At 43.9% G+C, this 20,845-nt stretch overlaps 1 protein-coding gene across 1 annotated transcript in view; it reads left to right on the plus strand.

Annotated features, from left to right (window-relative positions):
• Positions 1 to 20,845, plus strand: part of LOC124775315 (adhesion G-protein coupled receptor G2-like) — a 147,816-nt gene that overhangs the window by 27,533 nt on the left and 99,438 nt on the right. Inside the window, exon 4 of the mRNA XM_047250150.1 lies at positions 513 to 865. Within this exon, the coding sequence (XP_047106106.1) occupies positions 513 to 865 (353 nt within the window). The remainder of the gene's footprint in view (positions 1 to 512; positions 866 to 20,845) is intronic.

Genomic DNA, 20,845 nt, shown 5'->3' on the forward strand with positions numbered 1-20,845 from the left:
ACAGAAAATGTTCGACTGCTGCCCTGGGCAGTACATTCTCCAGATCTCTCACCAATTGAAAACGTCTGGTCAATGGTGGCCGAGCAACTGGCTCGTCACAATACGCCAGTCACTACTCTTGCTGAACTGTGGTATCGTGTTGAAGCTGCATGGGCAGCTGTACCTGTACACGCCATCCAAGCTCTGTTTGACTGAATGCCCAGGCGTATCAAGGCCGTTATTACGGCCAGAGGTGGTTTTCCGGGTACTGATTTCTCAGGATCTATGCACCCAAATTGCGTGAAAATGTAATCACATGCCAGTTCTAGTATAATATATTTGTCCAATGAATACCCGTTTATCATCTCCATTTCTTGGTGCAGCAATTTTAATGGCCAGTAGTGTAGGATCTGGAGTAGGTTATTAAAGTTTGGGAAGTGGAAACCTAGGAGGGTTGGATCAGGGTTCTGAAAGTGTGCATAAATGGCTGCAATTAGGGGCTACACGATGGCAGGCTGTCTCTCTGTGCACAGAATGTGAAGTGACATCTGCGGAGGAGAAGGACAACGACAAGCCGGAGCCGCAGAAGCTGTCCGTGTTGTCAGGAGCGCTGGCCATCCTTAACCCGGAGCGTCCGGACCTGGCCCGCACCGCCCCGGAGGAGGTGATGTCGAGCCTGGAGACGGTGCTGGCGTGCGCCGACCGCCTGCCCGCCGACCGGGTCGTGAGGGCGCTGGTCGCGCTCGAACTGTACGCGTGGCAGGTGAAGCTGCCGCCCAACCGGACCCTCCGGCTCACCGACAGCCGCGCCTCGGTGTCCGTCGCCTCCGGCGTCAGGGCCGTACTCTTCAACGTCGCCAAGCAGATCGAGATCGTGCCAGCCGAGGTAGGAGGGGGCTCGCCTCGCTCGCTTCTATGCTACCGCTGCACTTGACTTGCTCTCATTCCGTTGTGTACATAGTTCCACGTAGTCAGCGCGTACACAACTTTCCCACTAGAGCGCGCACCGCTAAGCACAACAGCGCAGGGGCAGCGCTCATCCGTCTCAGCACTACGAGATGGCGCTGCCGTAGAGACGGACCAAATTCTGCTCTCGCCGATCCGAGTATTAATATGTAACGCAGCCAATGAGATTGCTGCTAACGTAGAACCTTTTCTCCTCGCAGATCACACTCGCGCAGTGATACATGAACGTGGGAGGTATTATAACGAGTGTACATACCTCCGATTAGTCGGTCTTCATTTGTCTACACCAGTCTGTACAAGTCTGCATTAGTCTGTACCAGTCTGTACGAGTTCTACATTTGTCTTTACCAGTCTATAGTCAAGTTTCAGTCTGAGCCTAATAAGATTACCATATTCCTGTACATAGCCATGAAGATAAATGTATAGACACTTTTGTCAAGTATCAGAGATATATGTGAGAATAAGATTAACGTACCCATACCAAAGGAACTTCAGATTGTCAATTGTAAATAGCATCTAGAACCAAGTTAAGTAATTTTTATATTATTTTAATAAACGTGTGTGAAAATTAATCAAGTTCTGTTTCAAGTTGGTCACCGTCAATCTGTTACTCTAAGCGTGCAAGTGGCATTTCTATCGTCTGACCTAATGGCAGAAGATAAACACGCCACGATAAGACCGCAAGATATATTGCTGACACTCGCCTACTTCGTTAGAGCGACAAGTCAAATAATCTGATGGTGTGTGTACTGAAGGTCTTAAGGTACGCACACCACACATTCTAAACATCATTCTCGTGTAAAATCGTCTCGGTCAGATTGGAGTTCAAACTCGAGCTTCCCAACATCGACATCTTCTTCTGCCTTAAGAGATGAGAGGCTAGCAGCGAAAACTGCTTCTTTTACAGTAGCGTTCAGGCTTGTGATTGGTCAGATGACATCGCTCGGAATTTTAACTTCTTTTGGCGGTGAAGTTATCTGGAGGGTGGAATTTACATGCACAAAAGCAGCAGATTGGTAATGCAGCAGTATGTGTCTCTTTCCCCCGGAGGGCCACGACTGCGAGGTGGACGGGGAGCGGATACACGAACCAGCTGTCCCTGTTAAGAGTGACGATTTTTGGCTGCATTTCTTTGAAGGCGTTTCATCTCAAGTGCTCATCTCCAGGCACCACTCAGATAACCTCCACTTCTGTTGAAGTTGCTACTACACATTCGAATTTCTGTGCCATTTCTTTTATTACAGGACTAGCTTAGACCTTGCATTGTCTAGACATGTATTTAATCCACTATTCTGTTATTCCACATCCTTCTGTCCTTTCACTCTGCTCATCTCTTCCTCCTCACGTTTTTTTGGTCATCAGTCTACTGACTGGTTTGATGCGGCCCGCCACGAATTCCTTTCCTGTGATAACCTCTTCATCGACGTATTCCAATCTCTGTCTTCCTCTACAGTTTTTGCACTCCACAGCTCCCTCTAGTACCATGGAAGTCATTCCCTCATGTCATAGCAGATGTCCTATCATCCAGTCCCTTCTCCTTATCAGTGTTTTCCACATATTCCTTTCCTCTCCGATTCTGCGTAGAACCTCCTCATTCCTTACCTTATCAGTCCACCTAATTTCCAACATTCGTCTATAGCACCACATCTCAAATGGTTCGATTCTCTTCTGTTCCGGTTTTCCCACAGTCCATGTTTCACTTCCATACAATGCTGTACTCCAGACGTACATTCTCAGAAATTTCTTCCTCAAATTAAGGCCGGTATTTGATATTAGTAGACTTCTCTTGGCCAGAAATGCCTTTTTTGCCATAGCGAGTCTGCTTTTGATGTCCTCCTTGCTCCGTCCGTCATTGGTTATTTTACTGCCTAGGTAGCAGAATTCCTTAACTTCATTGACTTCGTGACCATCAATCGTGATGTTAAGTTTCTCGCTGTTCTCATTTCTACTACTTCTCATTACCTTCGTCTTTCTCCGTTTTGCCGGCCGCGGTAGCCGTGCGGTCTAGGCGCTTCAGTCCGGAGCCGCGCTGCTGCTACGGTCGCAGGTTCGAATCCTGCCTCGGGCATGGATGTGTGTGATGTCCTTAGGTTAGGTAGGTTTACGTAGTTCTAAGTTCTAGGGGACTGATGACCACAGCAGTTGAGTCCCATAGTGCTCAGAGCCATTTGAACCATTTTTTTCTCCGATTTACTCTCAAACCATACTGTGTACTCATTAGACTGTTCATTCCGTTCAGCAGATCATTTAATTCTTCTTCACTTCACTCAGGATAGCAATGTCATCAGCGAATCGTATCATTGATATCCTTTCATCTTGTATTTTAATTCCACTCCTGAACCTTTCTTTTATTTCCATCATTCTTTCCTCGATGTACAGATTGAAGAGTAGGGGCGAAAGGCTACAGCCTTGTCTTACACCCTTCCTAATACGAGCACTTCGTTCTTGATCGTCCACTCTTATTGTTCCCTCTTGGTTGTTGTACATATTGTATACTACCCGTCTCTCCCTATAGCTTACCCCTACTTTTTTCAGAATCTCGAACAGCTTGCACCATTTTATATTGTCGAACGCTTTTTCCAGGTCGACAAATCCTATGAAAGTGTCTTGATTTTTCTTTAGCCTTGCTTCCATTATTAGCTGTAACGTCAGAATTGCCTCTCTCGTCCCTTTACTTTTCCTAAAGCCAAACTGATCGTCACCTAGCGCATTCTCAATTTTCTTTTCCATTCTTCTGTATATTATTCTTGTAAGCAGCTTCGATGCATGAGCTGTTAAGCTGATTGTGCGATAATTCTCGCACTTGTCAGCTCTTGCCGTCTTCGGAATTGTGTAGATGATGCTTTTCCGAAAGTCAGATGGTATATCGCCAGACTCATATATTCTACACACCAACGTGAATAGTCGTTTTGTTGCCACTTCCCCCAATGATTTTAGAAATTCTGATGGAATGTTATCTATCCCTTCTGCCTTATTTGACCGTAAGTCCTCCAAAGCTCTTTTAAATTCCGATTCTAATACTGGATCCCCTATCTCTTCTAAATCGACTCCTGTTTCTTCTTCTATCACATCAGACAAATCTTCACCCTCATAGAGGCTTTCAGTGTATTCTTTCCACCTATCTGCTCTCTCCTCTGCATTTAACAGTGGAATTCCCGTTGCACTCTTAATGTTACCACCGTTGCTTTTAATGTCACCAATGGTTGTTTTGACTTTCCTGTATGCTGAGTCTGTCCTTCCGACAATCATATCTTTTTCGATTTCTTCACATTTGTCCTGCAGCCATTTCGTCTTAGCTTCCCTGCACTTCCTATTTATTTCATTCCTCAGCGAGTTGTATTTCTGCATTCCTGATTTTCCCGGAATATGTTTGTACTTCCTACTTTCATCAATCAACTGAAGTATTTCTTCTGTTACCCATGGTTTCTTCGCAGCTACCTTCTTTGTACCTATGTTTTCCTTCCCAATTTCTGTGATGGCCCTTTTTAGAGATGTCCACTCCTCTTCAACTGTACTGCCTACTGCGCTATTCCTTATTGCTGTATCTGTAGCGTTAGAGAAGTTCAAACGTATCTCTTCATTCCTTAGTACTTCCGTATCCCACTTCTTTGCGTATTGATTCTTCCTGACTAATGTCTTGAACTTCAGCCTACTCTTCATCACTACTATATTTTGATCTGAGTCTATATACGCTCCTGGGTACGCCTTACAATCCAGTATCTGATTTCGGAATCTCTGTCTGACCATGATGTAATCTAATTGAAATCTTCCCGTATCTCACGGCCTTTTCCAAGTATATCTCCTCCTCTTGTGATTCTTGAACAGGGTATTCGCTATTACTAGCTGAAACTTGTTACAGAACTCAATTAGTTTTTCTCCACTTTCATTCTTTGTCCCAAGCCCATATTCTCCTGTAACCTTTTCTTCTACTCCTTCCCCTACAACTGCATTCCAGTCGCCCATGACTATTAGATTTTCGTCCCCCTTTACATACTGCATTACCCTTTCAATATCCTCATACACTTTCTCTATCTGTTCATCTTCAGCTTGCGACGTCGGCATGTGTACCTGAACTATCGTTGTCGGTGTTGGTCTGCTGTCGATTTGGATTAGAATAACCCGGTCACTGAATTGTTCACAGTAACACACCCTCTGCCCTACCTTCCTATTCATAACGAATCCTACACCTGTTATACCATTTTCTGCTGCTGTTGATATTACCCGATACTCATCTGACCAGAAATCCTTGTCTTCTTTCCACTTCACTTCACTGACCCCTACTATATCTAGATTGAGCCTTTGCATTTCCCTTTTCAGATTTTCTAGTTTCCCTACCACGTTCAAGCTTCTGACATTCCACGCCCCAACTCGTAGAACATTATCCTTTCGTTGATTATTCAATCTTTTTCTCATGGTAACCTCCCCCTTGGCAGTCCCCTCCCGGAGATCCGAATGGGGGACTATTCCGGAATCTTTTGCCAATGGAGAGATCATCATGACACTTCTTCAATTACAGGCCACATGTCCTGTGGATACACGTTACGTGTATTTAATGCAGTACCTGTATCCAACTCCTTCTTCCCCTTCTATGTCTGTCCATCTCTCCCCTCACCCCCCTTCACTCTACGTTATACCCTGACCCCATTACGAGGTTGCTGGTTCTTCCCTTGCATAATTTCTTCCCAGATAGAAAGTAATATGTGTACAAAGTTTGGTTGCAATCGACACAGGGGTTTAGGAGAAACTTTTTACCAGTGGTTTTGCCTGCTTACGCATTTAACATATTTCACACATATTTGTGCACATACGTCACCTGTCTCTCTAGCGAATTTCTCCCTGCACTTTAGTTTTCACCCATCTCAGTGTTTATGACATCACACTCCTGAATAAGGTGTCGCACAATTATATATTTTTGCAGGTGCAGATAGTGGTATATGTCGATACTGTCTGCGAAATGTGCTGCGAATGGAGTTAGTAGTAAACATGTGATACATTAAAACGTCGTGCATGATGCGACATTTTTCACTCATTTCAGTGTTTATGTTCTCATATCTCCTATTCTATGTGATGGAAAATGATATATTTTTGCAAGTACATTCGCTGGTATATGTAAATACTGTTTGCGAAATGTGCTGCAAATAAATGTAGTAGTAAAGAAGTAACAAATTAGAAGGTCATGCCTGATGGCGTAGTTTTATTACATGAACAATGAAAATGTAGTAAGCGATAATTTTTTTCCTTTCTTTTTGTGAAGGATGTCAGCGATAAAATGTCTCGTAAAGGTTTGAAATTATGTTTAAAGTTGATAGCAAGTAATTAAATAGTCTCATTCTCAAATATTGGATGGATATAGTCTGGCTGTCTGGGCGTCGTGAACTACGCTTCTTTTGCCACCGCAGAGGTTCCTTCCAGACAGTAAGTGGTAAGTGTACCAAGCTTGACTGAAATCGATCCAAAGGTTTAGGAGAAGATGTGGAATTACATAATGGATCCACTATTTATAATATGTATGGATAACATTAGGTTGATGCATGGCAGAGGACCTTCAGTTCCTCAGAGTTGATCTTATACCCTAAGCCTGTGTTCCACTATGGTTGATATCTCAATATTTCTATACCTGATGTTTCTTTATGTTCAGCGCAGTGCACTTGCACGGTGCGAATTGAAAGTCCTATGTACCCACGAGCAGATATAGACTCAGATCACAATGTACTACTGATGAAGAGTAGGCTGAAGTGAGCGATCAGTCAGGAAGAATCAATACGCAAAGGAGTGGGATACGGAAGTACTAAGGAACAGCTCAGTAGGCAGTAGACTTGAAGGTGAATGGACATCTCTGAAAAAGGCAATCACGGAAGTTGGAAAGGAAAACACAAGCACAAAGAAGGCAACTGTACAGAAACCATAGGTAACGGAACAATACTTCAGTTAATTGATGAAAGAATGAAGTACAATAATTTTCAGGGAAGCAAGACTGAAGAAAAATCAAGACACTTTGATGGGATTTGTCGATCTGGAAAATGCGTTCGACAGTGTCAAATGGTGCAAGATGGTCGAAATTCTAAGAAAAATAGGGGTAAGCTATATGGAGAGATGGGTAATATACAAAATGTACAAGAGCCAAGAGGGAACAATAAGAGTGGACGCCCAAGAACGAAGTACTTGGATTAAAAATGTGCAAGACGGGGATGTAGTCTTTAACCCCTGCTTTCAATCTGTACATCGAAGGAGGAAGGTTCAGGAGTGGAATTAAAATTCGAGGTGAAAAGATTTCAGTGATACGATTCGCTGATGACATTGCTGTACAAATGGCTCTGAGCACTATGGGACTCAACTTCTGAGGTCGTTAGTCCCCTAGAACTTAGAACTAGTTAAACCTAATTAACCTAAGGACATCACACACACCCATGACCGAGGCAGGATTCGAACCTGCGACCGTAGCGGTCTCGCGGTTCCACACTTCAGCGCCTAGAACCGCACGGCCACTAAGGCCGGCGACATTGCTGTCCTGAGTGAAAGAGATGAAGAATTACATGATTTGTTGAATGGAATGAACAGTCTAATCGGTACAGAATATGAACTGAAACTAAGTCGAAGAAAGACGAAAGTAATTAGAAGCAGCAGAAATGAGAACAGCGGGAAAGTTAAAATCAGGGTCGATGGCCACGAAGTAGATGAGGTTAAGGAATTCTACTATCTAGGTACCAATATAACCATTGATGGACGGAGCAAGAAGAACATCAAAGGCAGACTATCACTGGCAAGAAGGGCATTCCTGGCCAACAGATGTCTTCTAGTATCAGACATAGACCTTAATTTGAGGACGAAATTTCTGTGATTGTACCCCTGGAGCACAGCATTGTGTGGTAGTCAAACATGGACTGTGGGAAAACTGAAAGAGAAGAGAATCGAAGCCTTTTAGTTGTGGTGCAACAGACGAATGTTGAAGATTTGGTGGACTGTTAAGGTAAGGAATGAGGAGGTCTGCGCTGTATCGGAGAGGGGAGAAAAATATGGGAAACACTGACAAGATGATGGAACACGATGATAGGACATCTTTAAGACATGAGGGAATGACTTCCATAGGACTAGAGGGAGCTGTAGACGGCAAAAACTGTAGAGGTAGACTGAGATTGGAATACATCAGGAAATAATTGAGGACGTAGGTACCAAGTGCTACTTTTAGATGAAGTGTTTGGCACAGGAGAGGAATTCGTGGCGGGCCACATCAAACCAGTCAGCAGACTAAAAAAAAAATAAAAGTAATCCTCGTCACTTTCACATGGCATATCGTACACAGGAGGTACACGCAAATCCAGGTTGACTTTCACTGGACGCATCATGTCCTCAATTTTCCGCGGAGTCTGAGAACTGGTCTAATACCATATTTATGTAATACGAGCTTCCCCATTTGGCTCGAGATTGCTCCACAAAACGGGACGAATGCTGTGGATATGTCTTCTTCCGATGGTTGGGTGGACGTGTGGCTTTGTTTACCAGCAAATACAGTTCTAATCTGATATAGTTTGTATTCGTTTTTCGTGTACACATTCTTTAAGTGTTTGAGTTCACATCCCAAGTGATGACGGTCTGAAACTGTCTGCTCTCTGTGTAATAAAGTGCCCGGTACAGAATGCTTTGAAGCTAGATAGTACAAACTACTCTTATTTAAATAAAGATCTGCGTGAGACTGCTTTCTGACACAGAATGACCGAATCGTGCATCGTGCATCCAGTATGCGATCCGCGGGCACGTCCTAAAATGGCACCTTGCTTTACGTTTCTACGTCCAAAGTAAATCTGATATATGGGTGTGTGTAGTTCATCTGGTCCCAGTACCAATGCCACGTTAAAAAGCTGTAGCCCACATACCTATAAAAATGAGTTGGGTGGAAAGTAGTAGAATGTACGGACCGTACTTCCAAATCTTCCATGAAGAAGTTAGCGATAGCCAGTGATAACGGAAAGCCCATAGCCGTACCATACGTCATTTGTTGATATTTTACACTGCACAGGAAGTAACTAGTAATCAAGACGTGTTGAAAAAGTTTGGTACTGCCATGCAGGAGTTCTCCGGCAACTGCTGTCTGTAATTTGACAAATAAGGAGATCACGTCTTATTCTGTTTTTAGTTAGGTGATCAGTCTTCTGTGGTAGGCACTTCATCTCAGAGTAGTACGCAATGTCCCCAATTACCAGTTCTTCATATTTCAATCTTCGTCTTCCCGTACAATTTTTACCCCCTGTGTCTCCCTCTTGTACAGTGGTTTACAGCCTTTCCTAGACCATTACCACTGAATGCAATTAGACATTAGCTAATACTCCCGTCCCCCATCGCCTGTTGCCCCCCACCCTTCCCCACGTTATCACCAACTTTAGCACATAGCTAAACTGTAGAAGAATTTTCTTGGATCACTTTATTTTTTAAATGATGAAACATGAATGACATTCAGTTTGTGTGTGTGTGTGTGTGTGTGTTTGTTAGAATGAATGACGAAGAAATTCTTGGTGCATCCCAAGTGCTACCCACAACCCTTTCTCAGATTCTGAAAAGAAAGCTAACTATCCACAGTGAGGGTAGACTCTTGTTACGAAACATACTTCCCCTGCATTACTCCTCTCTATTGTGGCACTTGCTTGATCTGCACACTGCAACGCTTTTTAAAACCAACCAGGTTAAAAGGTATGCACTACGCTTACTGTTCGTAAATCACTTGATGGCTGTTAAAGCTTCGTCTCTGACCACAGTCACTAATAGCAATAATAATAATAATGCTGTGTCCAGCACTATACTAGTCATGTGTCATGCTGTAAATTAGTTCATTTATCTGTTTCGAAGCAGTAATGAAGCAATATCTGGACTACTATTGGTACTATCTACAATTTGGTGATTTTATTGAGCTATTTAGCATTTGTTTGCTACATGTCTCACTTTTATCATCAGCGATGATGGAACAAAGCACAACATACGTTTGTAGTGGGTGGACTGTGTGAGGAACCTGTAACCTCCACTGCATTAATAGTACCTGAGACAAAGTATTTATTGATAAGTTATACAAACAGAATTAGAGGCTTGCAAAATTGTGATAAGAGTAATGATGTTTTGAAAATAATTTAGTTTAGAGGCTGAAACAGAATGGAATCGTTTAGTTTTTACCCCTGAGGTGATTTCATTTTACCCCTCAGGGGGTAATTATCCCCAGGTTGGGAATCAATGCTATAATACTAGGGAAGTTGTTCCCTTGTGACAATTTTCTTGGCCACGCCGATGAAATGCGACATCGGATACTGTATATACTATAGCTGTTCTCTGGTATACGAGGATATGAGCCTTTCTCGGGACTTCGAATGATGGAGCGATCTTCCATTAATCCTCCTATGTGGTCGTGGTCGCGGCCTGCTATGGTAGGTTGAAGGCCAGTGATTTTCCAGTCGTGGTTTCCAGCACCTGTTGGAAAGGAACTTTGAACAACGCTGGCGGGAAGCAGCTCCTTGCTGAAGAATGTTGTTAGTGGGAGCACGAAATGGCCAATGGAAATGTCTGAATTTTCTTCCCGAGTACGACTACCTGGAAGGGCTAAATGCTAAAACAAATTTTGGAAAGCTGCTTGAAGCTACTAAAATCGAAAGGTCAGGCACAAATCTAATCACAGCTGTCTGGAGACCCCGATGCAATACGGAATTGGCGACTATATTTCACGAGATGCGGGGCAGCAGCTAAGTATTGTGTTTCCAGTAAAGAAACGGTAACAGAAGAATAGGTCTGTGACTTTCACTAGTCATTGGATGTCTCCTTAGCAACAAATCCATTACGGACATTTCACTCCTTCTTAAACTGCCCATGTCGACTATTAGCGACTGTAGAGCGGAAAAACGAAGTAACAACGACAGGTAAACCAAGAACAGGGCGACCTCATGTACAGCTATTGGCGGACAGAGAATCTTGAGCGTTGCGGACGGTGGTTGTGAGAAACCGTATGAAATCGGAGGAAGAGATCGCTCGTGAGTTCCAAAGTGGTACCAGCAGTTCGTCTAGCATAGTCACTGTTCGTAGGGAATTAAAGAGAAAGGAGTACAATGGACGCGCTGCGCCTAAAAGCCACACATTTCTGTAATCAATACTGAACGATGCTCGAGGTGGGGTGAAGAGCGACGTCACGGCAAAGTGGATAATATGTAACTCTTTTTAAAAAAATTTCTGATAAGTTTTTATTGTAACCTTAAGAAATTACATAATTAACCCAAGAATCCGAATTGGCAATGATTTGACGCTTCATATACACTGAAGAGCCAAAGAAATTCGTACACCTAATATCGCGTAGGGTCCCCGCTATCAAGCAGAACTGCCGCAACACGACGTCGCGTGGACTCGACTAATGTCTGAAGTAGTGCTGGAGGGAACTCACACCATGAATCCTGCAGGGCTGTCCATAAATCCGTAAGAGTACGAGGGGATGGGGGTCTCATCTGAACATCACGTTGCAAGGCATCCCACATATGCACAATAATGTTCATGTCTGGGGAGTTTAGTGGCCAACGGAAGTGTTTAAACTCAGAAGAGGGTTCCTGGAGCCACTCTGCAGCGATTTTGGATGTGTGGCGTGTCGCATTGTCCCGCTGGAATTGCCCAAGTCCGTCGGAACGCACAACTGACATGAATGGATGCAGGTCATCAGACAAGACGCTTTAGTACGTGTCACTTGCCAGAGTTACATCTAGACGTGTCAGCGGCCCCACATCACTCCAATTTCACACGCCCCACACCATTACAGAGCCTCCACCAGTTTGAACAGTCCCCTGCTGACATGAAGGGTCCGTGGATTCACGAGGTTCTCTCCATGACCGTACAGGTCCATCTGCTCGATACAATTTGAAACCAGACTCTTCCGACCAGGCAACATGTTTCCAGTCATCAACAGTCCAATGTCGGTGTTGACGGGCCCAGGAGAGACTTAAAGCATTATGCCCTGCAATCATCAAGGGTACACGAGTGGGCCTTCACTCCGAAAGCCCATATTGATGATGTATGAATGGTTCGCACGCTGACACCTGTTGATGGTTCAGCATTGAAATCTGCAACAATTTGCGGAAGGGCTGCACTTCTGACACGATCAACCATTCTCTTCAGTCGTCGTTGGTCCTGTTCTTGCAAGATGTTTTTCCGGACGCAGCTATGTCGGAGATTTGATGTTTTACCGGATTCCTGATATTCACGGTACATTCGTGAAGCGGTCGTACGGGAAAATCCCCACTTCAATACTACCTTGGAGATGATGTGTCCCATCGCTCGTGCGCCGACTATAAGACCACGTTCAAACTCAAAATCTTGATAACCTGCCATTGTAGCAGCAGTAACCGATGTAACAACTGCGGCAGACACTTGTTGTCTTATACAGGCGTTGCCGACCGCAGCGCCGTGTTTGTCTGTTCACATATCTGTGAATTTGAATACGCATTCCCATACGAGTTTCTTTGGTACTTCAGCGTATTTCATTGTGCTAGGCGTTACTGAGAAGTCGACTCCGTGTAGAGGGATGCCTCGTTTGTCCGGCTACTGTTGCTTCCTTCTTTACCAGGTTCTGGCGCGGGGTGTTGCTGCCTTTTTAAGTTAACAGGAGTCCGTAGGTTTTCTGTTATTGTTAAACGATTTTTTGACCGTTCTGGTTGCGGACATTCTCCACAGTTTCTTTAAAGGTTTGTTCAAAATTTATAAAATTTTCTTCATAGTTTGGTATTTGAAGAGGTTGAAAAAAAATCAGCCAACCAGTTGCCAACTAAATGTTTATTTAACCCTTGACCTAGGTTTCTATATTTGTAAAAATATCTTCTTCGGAAGGGGTGGGCCCTAAACATGTATATAAACCCTTACAAACTATTTTAATAATAGAAAAATAATTGTGAGGTAAGCTTACTCAGTTGTTACATCAAATGGTGGTAAATTACATTAACTGAAGCTGGTAAGCTCCTGTCATATATAAAATTGATATAAAAACCAGAAACATCACATATCGTGGCTTAAGACAGGAGCCAGATAACATTAAACGTAGGTCACAATAAATTCATAAATGTATTCGCCCACAGGTAAAGGCTGTTGTCTACACAAAACTACAGCAGGAGTCCAAAGAATAAAATATGTGCATAACATAAGTATTCATCACGCCAGAGACGAGGCCAGCTGTTCATAGGTACAGGTTCAAGCGATAAGGAAAAATTGGGATACAGAGGGCGCTAAATAAATGCACGTAAGAACCACGCCTTGCTTGTGTTGTGTAACAGTATTTTACATTAAAGTAAGAATGAAAATTTCTTCTACAAGGCTACTAATAATGCAGTAAATTTACAGGTATACATTACGTATAAAATTTATAATACATTTGCTAACAGAGTAATTATGTACGTAAACTGAGCTTGCAGAAGATTGAGTTCTATTTACAAAGGGCCATTGTTACAAACACGCGGGGAAAGAAAAGCAAATGTGAGCTAAAACAACGTCACTAGAAAGAGAAACTTCCGCTTACCACTGTGGAAGCTTAAGCGCTAAGGAAGAACTGGAATGCAGTAGGAGCTATTTTCTCTTATCGCTCCACTAGATACAAACCGTAACTTCTCATACTGTAGAAGCTGATAGGTGGGGTGCGGTGTGTGGGTGATTATCCATATGGTGATAACCTGAAGCCATCAGTCACAATATACGCTGTGCCAATCTGCTGGTAGGATTCAGGTTTGGCGAGAGAACGTTACCTGCCACCACATCTTGTGTCAACAGTGAAGTACGGGGGAGTTGGTGTTACAATATGGAAGCGTTTTTCGTCATTGGGTGAGGTCTCCTTGCTGCACCAAGAAACCGCTAAATTAGGTGTACTGCTCTTAGTAGAGGAACAATTCGGTGACGATGTTTGTTTAAGTCAGTATGACAATGCACTGTGTCATGACAGAATCTGTTACACAATGGTTTGTGGACCGTAACATCACTAAAATGGACTGACCTGCCTTGAGTCCCAACCTGAACCTAATGGAATACCTTTCCTGATGAATTCGGCGACGCCACATCTCAGTGTCCATCAAGTCCATCAATACCTTCTCTGGTTTTGGTTGATGAGGAAGAGTGATCTGCCATTCCTTTAGATACCTTAAGACACCTTGCCGGTGTCCCCAGCACAGTTCAAGCCGTTATAAAGGCGAAGGCTGAACAAACAAGTAATATGTTTCCGCACACCTTTTCTCAAACACCTTAAGTGTCGAGCCCTCTAAGGTGGAAGTGGTGTTTCGACCGGTACTTCTGAAGTCGATAGTAACCATGCTCTGTTTCAGATACGAAAAACCTACGACAAGCGCAAAATGTGTTTGTTAAAATTCATGGTGAACCTTCAGCTGTCCTATATTTTGCACAATTCGCTTTGCTACTAGTTTCTGCCAAATGACCATTATCAAGCATAAACTGGCATGACCCGATAGAAAGTTATACCGGGTTTCCGGGGCATGAAATGCTGACTTCTTTCATTTTCTGGGTGAGTGTTGTGATTTACTGAACGAGTGCTTGCTCCCTAGGCAGAGATCTCGTAACAGGTTATGGAGCCAGTGGCTAACTAGACCTGTTGTTCCTAAAAAGTGATGCACTTGCCTAGGCTTAAGACAGGCCAATGAATTCCATTTGTTACTGTGAAAGATTGAAGTGCGGTTCTTTTGTTTGAATTTCGGCCAAATGATTTTGAACACTATTACTGTTTCGATATTCTGGAGTATACTGGCGGGAATGGCTGGTAGCCAATCGGAGGTGGTGCAATGATTGCTGGCGGTGTATGTTTCCCTGTCCAGCGCTCAGATGTCGGAATCTTTCTGAAAATAGTTACGTTGCTACACGATATTTATTAGTGTTTTAGGAGTAGTGACAATTTTAAGTTTGTCGCGCAGGTTAAAGCGAGATCGGTACCGTTATTTAAACCGAGTTAATAGCGCAGCGTCGCAGACAATTAACGCAAGTCCATCAACAGAATTGGTAGACGCCTCAGGTTTCCCTGATGGATCCTAAAACTAACGTATTTCGGCGATCCATCCGTCCGCCATCTTCAGGACAACGCTGAGTCCTACTAAAAACTGGTGCCATTGTCCTACGCGGAAAACCCAAATAAACTGGTAGAGGCTTGCGTATTCAAATACAGAGATATGGGAAAAGGCACAATACGGCACTGCAGTCGGCAACGCCTATATAAGACAAGTGTCTGGCGCAGTTGTTAGATCGGTCACTGCTGCTACAATGACACGTTATCAAGATTTAAGTGAGTTTGAACGTTGTCTTATAGTCGCCGCACGACCGATGGGACACAGCATCTCCGAGGTAGTGATGAAATGGGGATTTTCCCGTAGGACCATTTCACGAGTATACCGTGAATATCAACAGTCCGGTAAAACAACAAATATCCGACATAGTTGCGACCGGAAAAAGATTCTGCAAGAACGGGACCAACGACGACTATAGAGGATCGTTCAACGTGACAGAAGTGCAACCCTTCCGCAATTTGCCGCACATTTCAATGCTGGGCCATCAAGAAGTGTCAGCTTGCGAACCATCCAACGAAACGTCATCGATATGGGCTTTCGGAGCGGAAGGCCCACTCGTGTACCCTTGATGGCTTAACGACACAAAGCTTTACGCCTTACCTGGGCCCGTCTACACCGACATCGTATTGTTGATCACTGGTCGGACGACTCTCGTTGAGTGACTGTAGGAGGATACAAGACGACTTAACAAAATTTCTTGTTGGTGTCTCAACTGAAAAATCGGCTGCAGAAGAACATTGTTTAAATGAGGGACACGGGATTAAATCTGACGAGACTCTGACTGAAAATCAGGAGACTGGGTGGGTTTGTCACGGATACGTGCATTCATCAAGGTGCTCGAGGTGTGGACTGCAGTATTCGCTCTTGCGTTATCCTGTTGGAATATGACATTTGGGAACATGAGCATGAGGGCATGACAATAGTGTTTACCATTTTTGTCACATGCTGCAAACATTTTAGACTCTGTTCAACAATGAACAAGTCAGTCCTTTCGACATATCCAATAGCTCATACACAAAATTTTACTGTCTGGGTCGGACTTACTTGTTTTAATAACGCATAGCGGCAGACTGCCATCATCCAATGGAATATGCACAGATATAATCATGTACTATTTGGCGTAATACGTTGCACTGATTTTTTAAGTTCATGGTTTTCAATGTTTTTGAGTTAATGGCTTCTCTGACCATTTAGGTGCTTCCGTGTCTCATAAGTAGGATATCTTATGAAAAGTTACGAATAAAATAGCGCTCACCTCATTACGACACTTGAGCTTCCTTCTTGTTACACAGCTTGTCAAATCTTGGCACCAAATGAGATACAATTACCCTCATTTCGTTATTCACATGAAGTCTTAATATGTACTTGGTTTTAATGACAGCTATTGCCGAGTACCCATTCTCTCAAAGATAGGAGGACACGAAAGGAATTAGTATCTTCAGTGCTTTCGCGCTCGAGCTTGGAAACTCTTTTCTTGCAGAGTACCATGATGTTGGCAATCTCTTTGATGAAAACTTCGCTTTTACCGAAGAATGCGATAAAAGTTCTGTCAACTCTTTCTCTTCTGCAGGATTCAACTCAGAAAGAGAATCACTACTGAGGGCATTTTGAACCCCCCGGAAACGTATCACAGTTTTCAGGAAAGTATTTTTCCAAATGACTTTCAGATAAATTTCCTTCAATTATAGAAACATAATAGAAATGCTGCAAACATTTTGCTACTCGGTAAGCGACAGTGAACGACGGTAGAAGTGCTTTATTCGATCTTTGTTCTTTCATTTCACTCAGTTTTCTGGAAAAATATTCATTTGGTTTGACCACATCGTTCGTATGAACAGTTTTTAAATGACCATTTAATTTGCTAGATAGTACGCATTCAATAGAAACTACTTTGAAACACAAAAGCACTTTTAACGCTCTTTATTGTTCACAACAGTGTACATGAAACCAGAATCTAAGTAGCTACCAACGGTTTTATATAAATGCTTTCGATCCTCTTCATTACCACATTGCTTGTTGTCCTCAGCAAGTTCTCACTTTTTACTTCCACCTACCTTAACGCCTTTCTCAACTTAATAAAAAAAGTCACAGTATAATACACTACTGGCCATTAAAATTGCTACACCACGAAGATGACGTGCTACAGACGCGAAATTTAACCTACAGGAAGACGATGCTGTGATATGCAAATGATTAGCGTTTCAGATCATTCACACAAGGTTGGTGCCGGTGGCGACACCTACAACGTGCTGACATGAGGAAAGTTTCCAACCGATTTCTCAAACACAAACAGCAGTTGACCGGCGTTGCCTGGTGAAACGTTGTTGTGATGCCTCGTGTAAGGAGGAGAAATGCGTACCATCACGTTTCCGACTTTGATAAAGATCGGATTGTAGCCTATCGCGATTGCGGTTTATCGTATCGCGACATTTGCTGCTCGCGTTGGCCGAGATCCAATGACTGTTAGCAGAATATGAAATCGGTGGGTTCAGGAGGGTAATACGGAAAGCCGTGTTGGATCCCAACGGCCTCGTATCACTAGCAGTTGAGATGACAGGCATCTTATCCACATGGCTGTAATGGATTGTGGAGCCACGTCTCGATACCTGAGTCAACAGAGGGGGACGTTTGCAAGACAACAACGATCTGCACGAACAGTTTGACGACGTTTGCAGCAGCATAGACTATCAGCTCGGAGACTACGGCTGTGGTTACTCTTGACGCTGCATCACAGACAGGAGCGCCTGCGATGGTGTACTCAATGACGAACCTGGGTGCACAAATGGCAAAACGTCATTTTTTCGGATGATTCCAGGTTCTGTTTACAGCATCATGATGGTCGCATCCGTGTTTGGCGACATCGCGGTGAACGCACATTGGAAGTGTGTATTCGTCATCGCCATACTGGCGTATCACCCGGCGTGATGGTATGGGATGCCATTGGTTACACGTCTCGGTCACCTCTTGTTCGCATTGACGGCACTTTGAACAGTGGACGTTACATTTCAGATGTGTTACGACCCGTGGCTCTACCCTTCATTCGATACCTGCGAAACCCTACATTTCGGCAGGATAATGCACGACCGCATGTTGCAGGTCCTGTACGGGTCTTTCTGGATACAGAAAATGTTCGACTGCTGCCCTGGCCAGCACATTCTCCAGGTCTCTCACCAACTGAAAACGTCTGGTCAATGGTGGACGAGCAACTGGCTCGTCACAATACGCCAGTCACTACTCTTGATGAACTGTGGTATCATGTTGAAGCTGCATGGGCAGGTGTACCTGTACACGCCATCCAAGCTCTGTTTGACTCAATGCCCAGGCGTATCAAGGCCGTTATTACGGCCAGAGGTGGTTGTTCTGGGTACTGTTTTCTCAGGATCTGTGCACCCAAATTGCGTGAAAATGTAATCACATGTCAGTTCTAGTATAATATATTTGTCCAATGAATACCCGTTTTTCATCTGCATTTCTTCTTGGTGTATCAATTTTAATGGCCAATAGTGTAGAAACTGGTTAAAAACAACATTCGCTGCTGGTGAACAGAATAGCGCGCGATAGTCCAGCTTCGAGGTTATACCTCCATACGCAGGCTGGCCAACATTTGAAATGAAATTCCTGTGAGTTCACACATGTTGACACCAGAAATGAAAATTCCGACAACTGTCTTCTTTGCCACCAGCTACGAGACAAATAGACGGCGACCCAGGCGGTCAATCACGGTGCACCAGGACACTGCGGCACGCAGATCGAATACCACTGCTTAAAGTAATTGATCAGATAATGGCAGTATGCCGAAACGCATAACTAAAGCAAATAAATTCCGACCTAGACACAAAAATTTTACTTTTAAGTGCACCATGATCGCAGATCTCTACGAAGATATCCTGTCTCTTATTATATCCAACTGCTTTTGACACAGTGATTCCAAGAGATGGACTGGTATGGACCTCGGGAATAGCTGCTGCCTGAGACCCTTTTCAGTGCCGTCTACACTTCTGGCCACAAAGAGAAGCGAGAGCGTATCTGAACACCACAGAATGTGTCCCGGTTGAGCCTCGCCCTAGAACTTAGAACTACTTAAACCTAACTAACCTAAGGACATCACACACATCCATACCCGAGGCAGAATTCGACCTGCGACCGTAGCGGTCACGCGGTGTCAGACTGTAGCAGCTGGAACCGCTCGGCCACCTCGGCCGGCTTACACGGTACAAGTCTGGGTCGTCTGTGGTACGGTGCTAGCGGTAAACGACGCATCGTAATTAGAGATTTCAACCCTTCTTCCAGTAGCTGGTTTCTGAGTTTCATGGTGATACTCTGTATGTACCTTCTGACCAAATTTCAGCTGTTGTAATCCGTCTATTTGCCAGAGCTGTACTAAAAGTCTTCCGATCTTTTCATGTTGTAGCCCTTCTGGAACTACACGTGTGCGATGGAGCTTGTTCGTTCAGCTGGTACCTCTAACATTACAGTCCACCTACCTCGGTGGCCTTCTTGCTGTCCTTCCACCTCTTTCTGACTTGTAGACACTGGCTTAGCCGATGACATGCGGCGATGAAGAAACATCGACAGTACCAACTAAACAAAGGCCGCATAACTCGAGCTTGGAAGCAGAACCTGCAAGTACGTAAAAATTCCGGGAGACTAAATAGCGCGCTTAAAATTTTTTAAAGTTCAACTACTTAGGCTTTACATCTACGTCTACATCTACATCCATGCTCCGCAAGCCACCTGACGGTGTGTGGCGGAGGGTACCTTGAGTACCTCTATCGGTTCTCCCTTCTATTCCAGTCTCGTATTGTTCGTGGAAAGGAAGATTGTCGGTATGCCTCTGTGTGCGCTCTAATCTCTCTGATTTTATCCTCATGGTCTCTTCGCGAGATATACGTAGGTGGGAGCAATATACTGCTTGACTCCGCGGTGAAGGTATGTTCTCGAAACTTCAACAAAAGCCCGTACCGAGCTACTGAGCGTCTCTCCTGCAGAGTCTTCCTCTGGAGTTTATCTATCATCTCCGTAACGCTTTCGCGATTACTAAATGAGCCTGTAACGAAGCGCGCTGCTCTCCGTTGGATTTTCTCTATCTCTTCTATTAACCCTATCTGGTACGGATCCCACACTGGTGAGCAGTATTCAAGCAGTGGGCGAACAAGCGTACTGTAACCCACTTCCTTTGTTTTCGGATTGCATTTCCTTTTTTGATTCCAAACAAGTTTTAATGCTTATCAAATCCGTATTCACTGCCAAAACTATTACTGGTGCAAACTGGTTACTGTTTTCACTATACGTTTTCGCACGAAAGCAGCCGGAAGTTTACGAGTCGGACCCGAATGATTTTTACTTTCTGTACAGTCACCGACCCACAGCTAATCGTTAGTTACTACATAAAGTCTTTAAATTGTGTCCTTAAAAGGAAATGCTTTTCATAACGTCTTAACATCGTCACTAAACACGCCACGTGGAGTTTCTGAGTGCGACAAGAAAGTTCTCAGGCACGTAGCTTCCTAACTATATAACTCAGAAAGTCCTCAGATCTGCACTGCAATGTTCGAAACTTTAGTCGCTTCACAATTACGACAAGAGAAGCGACAGAACGCTAGATTTTCTTCATCGTAACAAAGCTTGATCAGCACTGCAAGACAGTTCCCGAGCGATTCCTGGAGACACAGACCTGTAACGTACAGAAGAACACAAAGCGCGGAAAATTCTTACTTTTTATTGGCTGATAATTTACTCAGCCAATCACATCAGCTCCAGCCCTCAAATACTCGTGGTAATGAATCTAACAGAAATCTTGCTGGAACACGACAATGCACGCTCACATACAACTCTGAGAACCC

This window comes from Schistocerca piceifrons, chromosome 2 (assembly GCF_021461385.2).
Source record: "Schistocerca piceifrons isolate TAMUIC-IGC-003096 chromosome 2, iqSchPice1.1, whole genome shotgun sequence".
In the NCBI taxonomy this organism is placed as follows: domain Eukaryota; kingdom Metazoa; phylum Arthropoda; class Insecta; order Orthoptera; family Acrididae; genus Schistocerca; species Schistocerca piceifrons.